This window comes from Ictalurus punctatus, chromosome 27 (genome assembly GCF_001660625.3).
Source record: "Ictalurus punctatus breed USDA103 chromosome 27, Coco_2.0, whole genome shotgun sequence".
Lineage (NCBI taxonomy): Eukaryota > Metazoa > Chordata > Actinopteri > Siluriformes > Ictaluridae > Ictalurus > Ictalurus punctatus.
In genome coordinates, this window is record NC_030442.2 from 4707501 (window position 1) to 4719643 (window position 12143).

The window sequence follows — 12143 nt, forward strand, 5'->3', positions numbered from 1 at the left end:
GAACCCACACTGCTGTCAGAGAAGTAGAGTTTCTCGGCTCGAGGGTCAATGGTCAGACCGCTGGGGGTCACGAGCCCCTCACTGACGATCACCCGAACACCCCGACCCCACACCGACGACCTCATAATACCCGCCTTCCTCTCACTCCAGTTAGTCCAAAACAGCAAACTGGGAGAGAGAGAGAGAGAGGGAGAGACAAAGAGAGGGAGAGAGCGAGGGGCAGTGACACAGAGAGAGGGAGAGAGAGAGAGAGAGAGAGAGAGAGACAGAGAGAGAGGGAGAGAGAGACACACAGAGAGAGAGAGGGGAAGAGAGAGAGAGACAGAGAGAGAGGGCGGCACAGACAGAAAGGGCGAGAGAGAGAGAGAGAGGGAGGGAGAGAGAGAGAAAGAAAGAGGGAGAGGGAAGGAGAGAGAAAGAGGGCGGGAGAGAGAGAGATAGAGAGAGAAAGAAGGTGAGATCACTGTGTGTGATTTTCAGCAGTCTCGAATGTGACGGTGATGTCTAAGGGCTGCTATGCTAATAAGCTAACACAGGTAACACACACACACACACACACACACACACGCACACACAGAGCATAGTTCCTAGCAGACGCAGCCTCATTAACACCGTCACAGAATGACAATGCAATATGTGGCTAATGAGCTAACGGCACAGAAAGCAGTGCTCTATTAATGTCCTGCAAAATGTGATTAAAGAACAATAATTCACCCATAATGATAATAATAATAATAATAATAATAATAATAATAATGACATCCTGTCAAGTTCCTCATACAGTAAACTCACCGGAGACTAAATTACAGGCCAGAAATCAGACTGAATGATTACGACCTGTTATAATACAGACTACAGCATTAATAACATCAGACTAATTAACACCCACATAAAAGCATTCCGAATTACAATGTCAAATATGCTTTAAACGTGTGTGTGTGTGTGTGTGTGTGTGTGTGTGTGTGTGTGTGTGTGTGTCTGGTCTCACCCCGACACAGCGTTCTGAATCTCAGCTCTGTATGAAATCACAGAGAAACGAACGCTGCGTAAGCGTTATGGTGTCTAATTAACGCTCGCGGCTTCTCTCCTGATCGACCTCTCGGACCGGACGTATCTCTGAGCGCGCTGCTGGGAAATTACAGCAGACGCGCGATTACGGATCTTGTGCAGAAAGACGCAGGTGGGGAAGAGAAACGTTATGAGCTGTGGATGATGTACGACGTGGAGTCACAGTGAAACGTGTCACACGTGTCCGCAGGGCGAAGCTGGAGATCCTACAGCAGCTAAAATTAACTCACACACACTGATATCCTTGGTCTCGAAGGGCTTCAATGAGGTTTTAACACACACACACACACACACACACACACACACACACCGGTAACACATGTATGACAGAGGAATATTCCTCACGGTGATTTAACAGTCTAGTGCAGCTTCACGTGTGATTTTGCGTGCATTAGCAGCATAACGTGTGCACTGTTACAATGTGGGCGGGGAACGTGATGCAAAAAAAAAGGTTCACTGGCGTGCAATAAAAAGCAAAGCATTTATTATTAGTTATTTATCTATTTATTATTTTTCCTTACGGTCTAAGATTTGTAGCTGTCTGACTTGGAAAGATCCGGAAAGATCCGGACGTGTATAATCGACCAACATGGCGGAAAGATCATGTTTACCTTTCAATGATGAATTATTAAGGAGTGGTCTGGAGCTGTAAGTAAGAATTTAAAGTGGAGATGCTTTGTTTTGGAGTGCAGCTTCACTCCACAGGAGTGAGAGAGAGGACCGTTCTGATTTTGCCGCAGGGAGAACAGACCAGTCCTCATCTTTAAACAGTTTTCATCATCCACACAGTTTTAAACACAGCCCACGTGACCAGCTGGCTTCAGGTTTCAGTGAAATGCTTTTCATAAACTACAACAGAGGATCTGATACACAAACCATGCTGGGGCACGTCTACAAACCCGACTAGACTTAAACAATATCACACCAGCAGGAGTGCGGATGTACTGAACATCAGCACAGCTAATGATATCACAGGTAGTCACAGGTAATCGGGGATATTCAGAACATCCCACAATGTGTGAAACTGCTTTCAAACTCTACAACAGCTCTATAAATAAGACATGATCATGAATAAAGATTAATGATGAAGTAAGAACTGACTTTTGACACTCGTCCAGTGCGAGGAGGTGAGGGTGGTCGTCTCTGTCCATTTGGACCACGGTGTCTCGGTTCCAGGCTCCAACTCGGCTCTGGTCCAGCGAGTGTCGTGTGATCGTAGACGCCGTGGAGCTCGTCCAGTACAACACGTCCCGACTGCGATGATACGCCAAACCCTCCACTGAACCCACGTCTAAACAACACACACACACCATATACTGTACACCCCATCACAGATTTATCACATGTTAACTCACACTCTATGACGCGCTTATAACGCATTAACGGCGCTCTGACCTTAACTCGCACTTTATGACGCGCTTATAACGCATTAACGGCGCTCTGACATTAACTCACTTTATGACGCGCTTATAACGCATTAACGGCGCTCTGACATTAACTCACTTTATGACGCGCTTATAACGCATTAACGGCGCTCTGACCTTAACTCACTTTATGACGCGCTTATAACGCATTAACGGCGCTCTGACCTTAACTCACTCTATGACGCGCTTATAACGCATTAACGGCGCTCTGACCTTAACTCACTTTATGACGCGCTTATAACGCATTAACGGCGCTCTGACCTTAACTCACTCTATGACGCGCTTATAACGCATTAACGGCGCTCTGACCTTAACTCACTCTATGACGCGCTTATAACGCATTAACGGCGCTCTGACCTTAACTCACTTTATGACGCGCTTATAACGCATTAACGGCGCTCTGACCTTAACTCACTTTATGACGCGCTTATAACGCATTAACGGCGCTCTGACGTTAACTCACTTTATGACGCGCTTATAACGCATTAACGGCGCTCTGACATTAACTCACTCTATGACGCGCTTATAACGCATTAACGGCGCTCTGACCTTAACTCACTTTATGACGCGCTTATAACGCATTAACGGCGCTCTGACATTAACTCACTCTATGACGCGCTTATAACGCATTAACGGCGCTCTGACCTTAACTCACTTTATGACGCGCTTATAACGCATTAACGGCGCTCTGACATTAACTCACTCTATGACGCGCTTATAACGCATTAACGGCGCTCTGACGTTAACTCACTTTATGACGCGCTTATAACGCATTAACGGCGCTCTGACCTTAACTCACTTTATGACGCGCTTATAACGCATTAACGGCGCTCTGACATTAACTCACTCTATGACGCGCTTATAACGCATTAACGGCGCTCTGACGTTAACTCACTTTATGACGCGCTTATAACGCATTAACGGCGCTCTGACATTAACTCACTCTATGACGCGCTTATAACGCATTAACGGCGCTCTGACCTTAACTCACTTTATGACGCGCTTATAACGCATTAACGGCGCTCTGACATTAACTCACTTTATGACGCGCTTATGACGCATTAACGGCGCTCTGACGTTAACTCACTTTATGACGCGCTTATGACGCATTAACGGCGCTCTGACGTTAACTCACTTTATGACGCGCTTATGACGCATTAACGGCGCTCTGACCTTAACTCACCCTATGACGCGCTTATAACGCATTAACGGCGCTCTGACCTTAACTCACTCTATGACGCGCTTATAACGCATTAACGGCGCTCTGACCTTAACTCACCCTATGACGCGCTTATAACGCATTAACGGCGCTCTGACCTTAACTCACCCTATGACGCGCTTATAACGCATTAACGGCGCTCTGACCTTAACTCACCCTATGACGCGCTTATAACGCATTAACGGCGCTCTGACCTTAACTCACCCTATGACGCGCTTATAACGCATTAACGGCGCTCTGACCTTAACTCACTCTATGACGCGCTTATAACGCATTAACGGCGCTCTGACCTTAACTCACTCTATGACGCGCTTATAACGCATTAACGGCGCTCTGACCTTAACTCACTCTATGACGCGCTTATAACGCATTAACGGCGCTCTGACCTTAACTCACTCTATGACGCGCTTATAACGCATTAACGGCGCTCTGACCTTAACTCACTCTATGACGCGCTTATAACGCATTAACGGCGCTCTGACCTTAACTCACTCTATGACGCGCTTATAACGCATTAACGGCGCTCTGACCTTAACTCACTCTATGACGCGCTTATAACGCATTAACGGCGCTCTGACCTTAACTCACTCTATGACGCGCTTATAACGCATTAACGGCGCTCTGACCTTAACTCACTCTATGACGCGCTTATAACGCATTAACGGCGCTCTGACCTTAACTCACTCTATGACGCGCTTATAACGCATTAACGGCGCTCTGACCTTAACTCACTCTATGACGCGCTTATAACGCATTAACGGCGCTCTGACGTTAACTTGCACTTTATGACGCGCTTATAACGCATTAACGGCGCTCTGACGTTAACTCACTTTATGACGCGCTTATAACGCATTAACGGCGCTCTGACCTTAACTCACTCTATGACGCGCTTATAACGCATTAACGGCGCTCTGACCTTAACTCACTCTATGACGCGCTTATAACGCATTAACGGAGCTCTGACCTTAACTCACTCTATGACACGCTTATAACGCATTAACGGCGCTCTGACCTTAACTCACTCTATGACGCGCTTATAACGCATTAACGGCGCTCTGACGTTAACTTGCACTTTATGACGCGCTTATAACGCATTAACGGCGCTCTGACGTTAACTCACTTTATGACGCGCTTATAACGCATTAACGGCGCTCTGACCTTAACTCACTCTATGACGCGCTTATAACGCATTAACGGCGCTCTGACGTTAACTCACTTTATGACGCGCTTATAACGCATTAACGGCGCTCTGACATTAACTCACTCTATGACGCGCTTATAACGCATTAACGGAGCTCTGACCTTAACTCACTCTATGACACGCTTATAACGCATTAACGGCGCTCTGACCTTAACTCACTTTATGACACGCTTATAACGCATTAACGGCGCTCTGACCTTAACTCACTTTATGACACGCTTATAACGCATTAACGGCGCTCTAATTACAGGGCAATAAACACTTTAGTACATAATTATAACCGTTTCCAACTATTACCACAAACTTGTGCTATGAGCAGTATAAAGCCTAACTAATTAGTAATAAAGAAGTCATTACGCCATTATAACCATTTAATAACCATAAAACCATCGCGCGCTTTAAAACACACTCCAGTATTGAACACTTAACCGCATATTAATGATATTTCTGTTTAGCTCACTGAATGCAAACAGTTAATGAAATAATAATAAAGTCTTTATTGCGCAGTTATCCTTACACGCAGCCAGCATGGAGTTCAGTATGGAGCTCCTGTTAGAACGCTGTACACTCGGGAACATGTGGAACCCCTCGGGGTTCTCCAGCTGGCCCTCAGAGAGAACATTTAAATACTCTACGTAGAACCCTACAGCAGAGCGTAAAGCCCTTTTGGGAAGCCATATTTAATAAAATGACCTCTTCAAAAGAACCCTATTAACAAAGTGCCGAGTTAGCAAAGGCAGCTTTCTGTTCAAGATCCTGACGGTGTCTACGTGTTAAGAAGAAATCAGCGAGCAATAATTCAGAGTTCGTACTACACACTTACCCGTGAACACACTCCTAGAAAAGGAAAAGGGTTCTTTAAGGGTTCCGTAAGAGTTCTAGATATAAGCAGGTTCCTCTAAAGCGACAACTGAAGAACCTTTAGGATTCTACCATACATGGCAATAAAGGTTTAGAAAAATGATGACCTGAACGTTTAATATCAACACACACACACAGTATACTTGTACAAAGTACACACAGTGTTCTTTGTGTGTGTGTGTGTGTGTGTGTGTGTGTGTGTGTAAAAGATGTCAGACTAATTCTGCCCATCATTCATCTGCTGTCACAGGCTCTAAGTGAGACAGATGTTCCCTGTACAGAGACATTACAGTGACACGATCTGATCTCTCTCTTCTGCTCCCTATATCTTTCTTTTTCTCTGTCTCTTTCTCTTTTCATCTCTCTCTCTCTCTCACACACACAATATGTCCACAATAATAATTCAACTGTGTATAAAATGTCTGTACTTGTATAAGTTTTTAAATAAGCACTGCTTTACTCGTGCACGTTTCGCTGATTGACAGTTTGGCCCCGCCCCCTTTGCAAGGTCTGAGAATCAGCACCTTGGGTCGTATTCAGGAGTTGAGGATTTAATACTGAAATTTCACACAGTATTCAGAGCTCAACACGTATGTACTAGGGGTGTCAAAGGCGAAGCACCTGGAAGACGGTCCTGTATTATGTTTGTTTGCGGCAGCTGGCTTTGTGGCCGTGAGACCAGCTAACGTTACGCTCCGTGGAATGTTAGCGATAGCCAGTTATTCGTTAACGACGCTAACGCATTGCGATGTTATAAACGACCTCCTAATGGACACCGTGCACCGCCATTCAGCCCGGGTCCTGTCAGATAAATGTAGCCTCATGTCACTAATAATTATTCACCTGTTCATGCTTTTAATAACTCTTTCTGTCCTGCCCCCACATCAGTGAATTTACACTAATGCCTGCATTCAGAGTATAAGGTGTGTGTGCGCGCGCGTTTAGGAGTGCACCTCCACTCATTATCAGACAGTATTTTATAACTAAACTACCCCCTCTCCCTCCCGCTCCCTCTCTCTCTCTCTCTCCCTCTCTCTCTCTCTCCCGCTCCCTCTCTCTCTCTCTCTCCCTCTCTCTCTCTCTCTCTCTGTCAGTATCAGCCAGAGGAAGATGTCCTCCAGGAGTTTTTTTATTTGATTTTTTACATTTTAAACCACACCGTGGTATCGACTTTGGTATCGAGTATCGTGTACTTTTGGTGGTACCGGTACCGACTACTAGATTTTTGGTATCGTGACATCCCTAGCATGTACAGACTGAAGCACTATTCAGAATTTACGCGGGTTTGTCTAAAACAGAGCCGTGTCCCAGTTAAGTGTGATTCTGACCTTCGAAATCAAAGATAGTGAATTAAAAGCACAATGAAAATCTCTTACATCCCATGCGCGCACACACACACACACACACACACACACACACACGCACACACACGTTACGATTTCATGAGCTCGATTTAGTGTCTCGTGTCCTCATAACGTTCGAGTATGATATAACAATAAGAAGCAACATATCTGTGATATATGAGTCTTCAGTCTGCGTTTTCTATCCCTGATTTTTTCAGGTTTAAAGGGGAGTGTTGCTGTCGACGCAGGTGATTTTAAAAATCTGAAGCGGAAGAGCTCAGAGAATCCACTTAAGCAGCTGCGTAACACGACTCTGAACACCAGGAACGTTCCCCACATAAATGTTGACGTAACCTTTGGACTCAGGTTGTTGATTGCGAATCTGTCCGTCTAAACGAGACGAACGCAGCGATGTTTTGGCGCCGGGCTTTATTTGTATGCAGAAGTGTTTTGTGATGCACTCGTATTAAAGCTATGAATCCGGGTGAGACCCAAAACGACGTTTTTAAAGCCTGCTGTCCAATAAACATCGATCTTCTCCGCGTTAGAACACAGAGAGGCCGAACGCGCTCTAGGATCCCATTATGGTCATGCTGGAGCGGGGTTATTACAGCCTGCGTGTCCACCGGGCTGTCTGACAGTCTCGCGGCGGGATTAAACCCAGCCGAGAGGAGACGCTTCATGTAGACAGCGCTGTCAGGAGAAGTGGATTAAATGAACAGCGGTGCAGTGAGGAAAAAGCAGACTTTTTTTATCCGCTACTATAATGAATAGTCCAGTGACTGATAGATTAGTGCAAGGCTGCTTTCATTTCATTTCATCTGTGTGCTCCCTGCAGTGCTAAAGCAATCAGCTGTGAATAAAATACATCACTGTACGCTAATAACCCGACCACACACACACACACACACACACACACACACACACACACACACATACAGCGATGTTCAATTCTCCACTCTGATTGGTCAGAAGGCGTTGATTAATTCTCTAGAACAGCAGCTCAAATCACAGGTTTATATTCAACGCACTCGTTCCAATACGTTATTGTTTCTATAGTAACAGCACGTTCACGGCGATTAAGTTTCCGTTCCCGATGGCGTCCTGTTACCGTTTTTAGGAACGCCATGCTGTCAGTCTGATGGTAGTGCAGTGAAGCAGCGATTACTTAAAACATTCTACCAGTAGTTTTTTCTGTCTAATTATGACGTTCTATATTTGAGGATGTTCTGATCGTTTAATGCAAACCGCAAGAGAAAAGCGGTTGAGCAAAGAGGAAGTGTTTAATCGAGAGGCTTTTGGTCTTTTTTTCCCCCTTCAGCATGATTATACCTGCCTGGGGGAAAAAAAAAACCCTGAAAAGTCGAGAAAAAACCCCGAGGGATTCTCTGAAGGCGGAAATGCTCGGAGATCCAAAAGCACGCGATGAAAACCCGTCGTATTTGAAGCTTAGCTGCTGTGAGAAGATCAAAGCTGCATCACACCTTCACCTCAGGTGCTCCGTATATCTGCGGCGTTCTGATTCATTAGTTCTGAGATACTTATATATCAGCTGTTCAACAAATGTTCATCTAAATGTCCTCGCTCGGAACTCCATACGCTTTAAATCACAACAAGATACTCTAGCTCTTCTGAGTGAGCGGTTTTAATAAACATCATCTGATTAAATATAATCGTCACTTCCCCGTTTACCTCAGTACTGTTATTATTACACCTAGTGGTCAAAATGGGAACTGCAACACGTGCTAACAATAGAGGCTCACTGGGGCAAGAATCATGCTGCCCCGTGCTCGGGGAGGAGCAAGACAGGACAGGAAATGACAGGGTTGCCATGGTCACACGTTTTTTTTTTTTTTAACCGCAAACTGATAGTTTAAAGTGATTCTGCGGCCACAGAAAGCTTGTTTTGTACAAATAATCAGAATGAAATCAAATAAATTTCTGGAAACAACGGTGTGGTATAAGTGCAGATAGTGTGTGTGTGTGTGTGTGTGTGTGTGTGTGCGTACCATGGTGACCTCGTTACCCTATGAAAAAGCTGAAGAAAAAAAAGAAGGAAAAAAAAAAACCCCGTCTTTTTTTCCCGATGCTGATTTTTTGGGATAGTGTCAGGTCTTCTGAGATGTAGTCGAGGCAGGACGTACTGCTGAAACCTGGCAACCCTGGCTAATGATATCAGCTCTTCAGGAAACACCAGCTGTACATCAGGAACCCAGCTGAACATCACTGAAACTATTAGAAACGAGCTGCTAGACTACACGCTGGATGACCGTATGTTTTCGACTGCAGGGTAACGCTGCCGATTACTCAAAAAAATTCATTAGACAGCAGCCTGTAGCCTGTAGCGTCACGTGGACGCTCTTTCTGAGGCTACACTGCTGTTAATTTAGCAGCTTTATCTCAATTCTCTTGCCCTACGGTAAGACGTGGACTAGACGGAGATTTGTATTGTACAGCGCTGGCCATAGGTTAATCAGCCACCGTGCTCCTGAGCTTAATCGGCTCCATGTTTTTTTAGGTAGATCAACTCATAAATGTTGGCTAACAGTGCATTAATTAGCGCTTATCTTTGTGAATATGATCCAGGGTCAATAGCAAATGGGCGAGAGTCAAGCATGCTAGATAGTATGGAATATAATGACTCGTTAATGCAAATGGGAGAGAGAGAGTTCATTAAGAGAGAGAGAGAGAGAGAGATGATTAAAGCCCCTTTGATGGCGATTACGAGGAAGTTTATTTAATAAGATTATTATGATTAAAGATAAGATTGTTGTTGTGAACTAAAATCATGTACTGTGTGTTGTACGAGCTGCTTTACGAGCAGTGTGTGTGTGTGTGTGTGTGTGTGTGTGTGAACTCAGCGATCTATCACTTCCATTTAGTGTAAAATATTTGCATCTGATTCCAGACAGCTACTCGGCGGTGAGGTAGAGAGTGCAGAGTGTGCACAGTGTGTGGTTTGGGACACAGCCGTAATGATGCTATAAGGTAGAGGGCCAGGTGTGAGCGTTTGACAGATACAGCACTAAATCAGCGAGCTGCAGCTGGCAAGGAGCGTTAATTAGCTATTGATTAACAGAGACGAGCTGTAATTCTGACAGCTTTTATGATGCCATGCATTTCAAACGCACACACACACACGATTTAGCTGATCATCTGTTCAGCACCAACATTCAGTCACGAAGACGCTTCATCTTTACAGATGCGTGGCAGATGAAAGGTAATAACACACTCAGGACCGCTAGCGCGTTACAATGAACTGGTACTGATTTACAGTCCTGACTGGTTAGAGTGAGGGGGCGGGGTTAGTGATCGTAGCACTTTAAAGTGATAAATATATGTATATTTAGAGAGACAGACCCAAAGCAATACAAAACATTCATTCAAAGAAGACGTGAAAAGATTTTAGAAAAAAGTAGGCGTGTCCTGATTTCACCGAGTGACACGTGACGTGGTCGTGACGGGCGGGGCGAAAGACTTAATCAGTGAAATACAAGTGATCATGTGACATCACAAGAGTTTACTTTATACTGTTCCGTCGCCTCTTTACAGCCGTAAGGTTTCATCAGCACCCTAACAGAACACTTCTCTTTAACGCCGAGAGTAACAGGAAGTCTGTTGTAAACGCTCAGTAACACATGACTCACTCTCGGCGAGCACGCGGCGTCCCGTCCAGTCGTCGTTCATCACTTGGATGTTGCCGTAATGGCCGTCGCTGAAGAAGACGCGGCTTCTCGGCTGCCGGTAATCGAAGGTCAGAGCGATGATGTTTTTGAAATACTCGGGGTGTTGGTACGCTGCGACGGGCGTGCTGGGCGGCTCTGAGATGCGAACGCTCCTCAACGCCGTTCTCTCGGAATACAGCAGGTAAACTTCACGCACACGACACGACACGCCGTCCGGAGCCAAGTAACCCTGAGCGCAGGAACACGACTTCCTGTTACTCCCCAGGTAAAAACACAGCTGCTCACAGCCTCCGTTACTGTGGCCACACTCATTAATACCTGTGGGAGAACACACACACACACACACACACACACACACACACACACACACAAAGCATAAAGCGAACACTGTAATAAATGCATTCTGTTTGTAATGTAAAAGGAATCAGAAGTCTAGGGGATCTGCTGTAATTAATCATGAGCTGTTTATGAACTAAACCCTGATGTGATGTCAGAAGCGGCTACATCATTTCCTGTCACACGTTCATCACTACGTCGCAGTCGCGCCACACTGAAATGCAATCGCCATCCGATTACTTTTCTCTCCAGCACACACACACAATCCTCTCTGAGGTTTGTTCCGAGTCTTCGATGTAAACAGACCTCAGCTATTTCCTCTCTGTGGACTTTTATTTCCTGTTTGTTCCTTTAACAAAAACACGGCGAATCTCAACGAGATGATTAAGCACGGACCACGCATTACATCATCAGGGTTTTCTTTTTAATCTGCTAAGGAGAAGGAAATGAGTGTGTGAGTGTGATCATTAATCACTCCGTGTGTGTGTGTGTGTGTGTGTGTGTGTGTGTGTGTGTGTGTGTGTGTGTTTTCCCTCGCTATTGTACACCCTGTAAAGTCCCACCTGAGCCCAGTGTCTAATATTTTTAACACTCAGTTCTTTTGCTTGATAAATGAGGGTTGTTGTGGTCGCTTTTAAAAAGAGAGAGACTGTTCTGAACATCCTGTACACACACACACACACACACACACACACACACACACACACACACACACACACACACGGTGTCTCTTAAACCCTAATACCTATTATTGATAAGTGTTATTTCATAGTTCTTCTAGCTCCCTAGTTATAGTTTCCTACACTGCCCTCAGTATGAGATATACTGTGTGTATATTTATTTATTCTGATGTCCCTTTTCCTCGTAGCTCCCTAATTAGGTCTTAGTTTCCTAATCCTCTCAGGTCCTTCCTGCTTCTAGTTTTCTCCCTCCTTACATTTACATTTATTCATTTAGCAGACGCTTTTATCCAAAGCGACTTACAAATGAGGAAATACAAGCAAA

At 45.0% G+C, this 12143-nt stretch overlaps 1 protein-coding gene across 1 annotated transcript in view; it reads right to left on the reverse strand.

Moving 5' to 3' along the window:
* LOC108259480 (low-density lipoprotein receptor-related protein 1B) overlaps positions 1 to 12143 on the reverse strand; it is a 217853-nt gene that overhangs the window by 70840 nt on the left and 134870 nt on the right. Inside the window, exons 41-43 of the mRNA XM_053676680.1 lie at positions 10764 to 11120; positions 2170 to 2359; positions 1 to 168 (exon numbers count right to left, since the gene is read on the reverse strand). The exon at positions 1 to 168 is cut by the window's left edge and continues 37 nt beyond it. Coding sequence (XP_053532655.1) covers positions 1 to 168; positions 2170 to 2359; positions 10764 to 11120 — 715 coding nt within the window. The remainder of the gene's footprint in view (positions 169 to 2169; positions 2360 to 10763; positions 11121 to 12143) is intronic.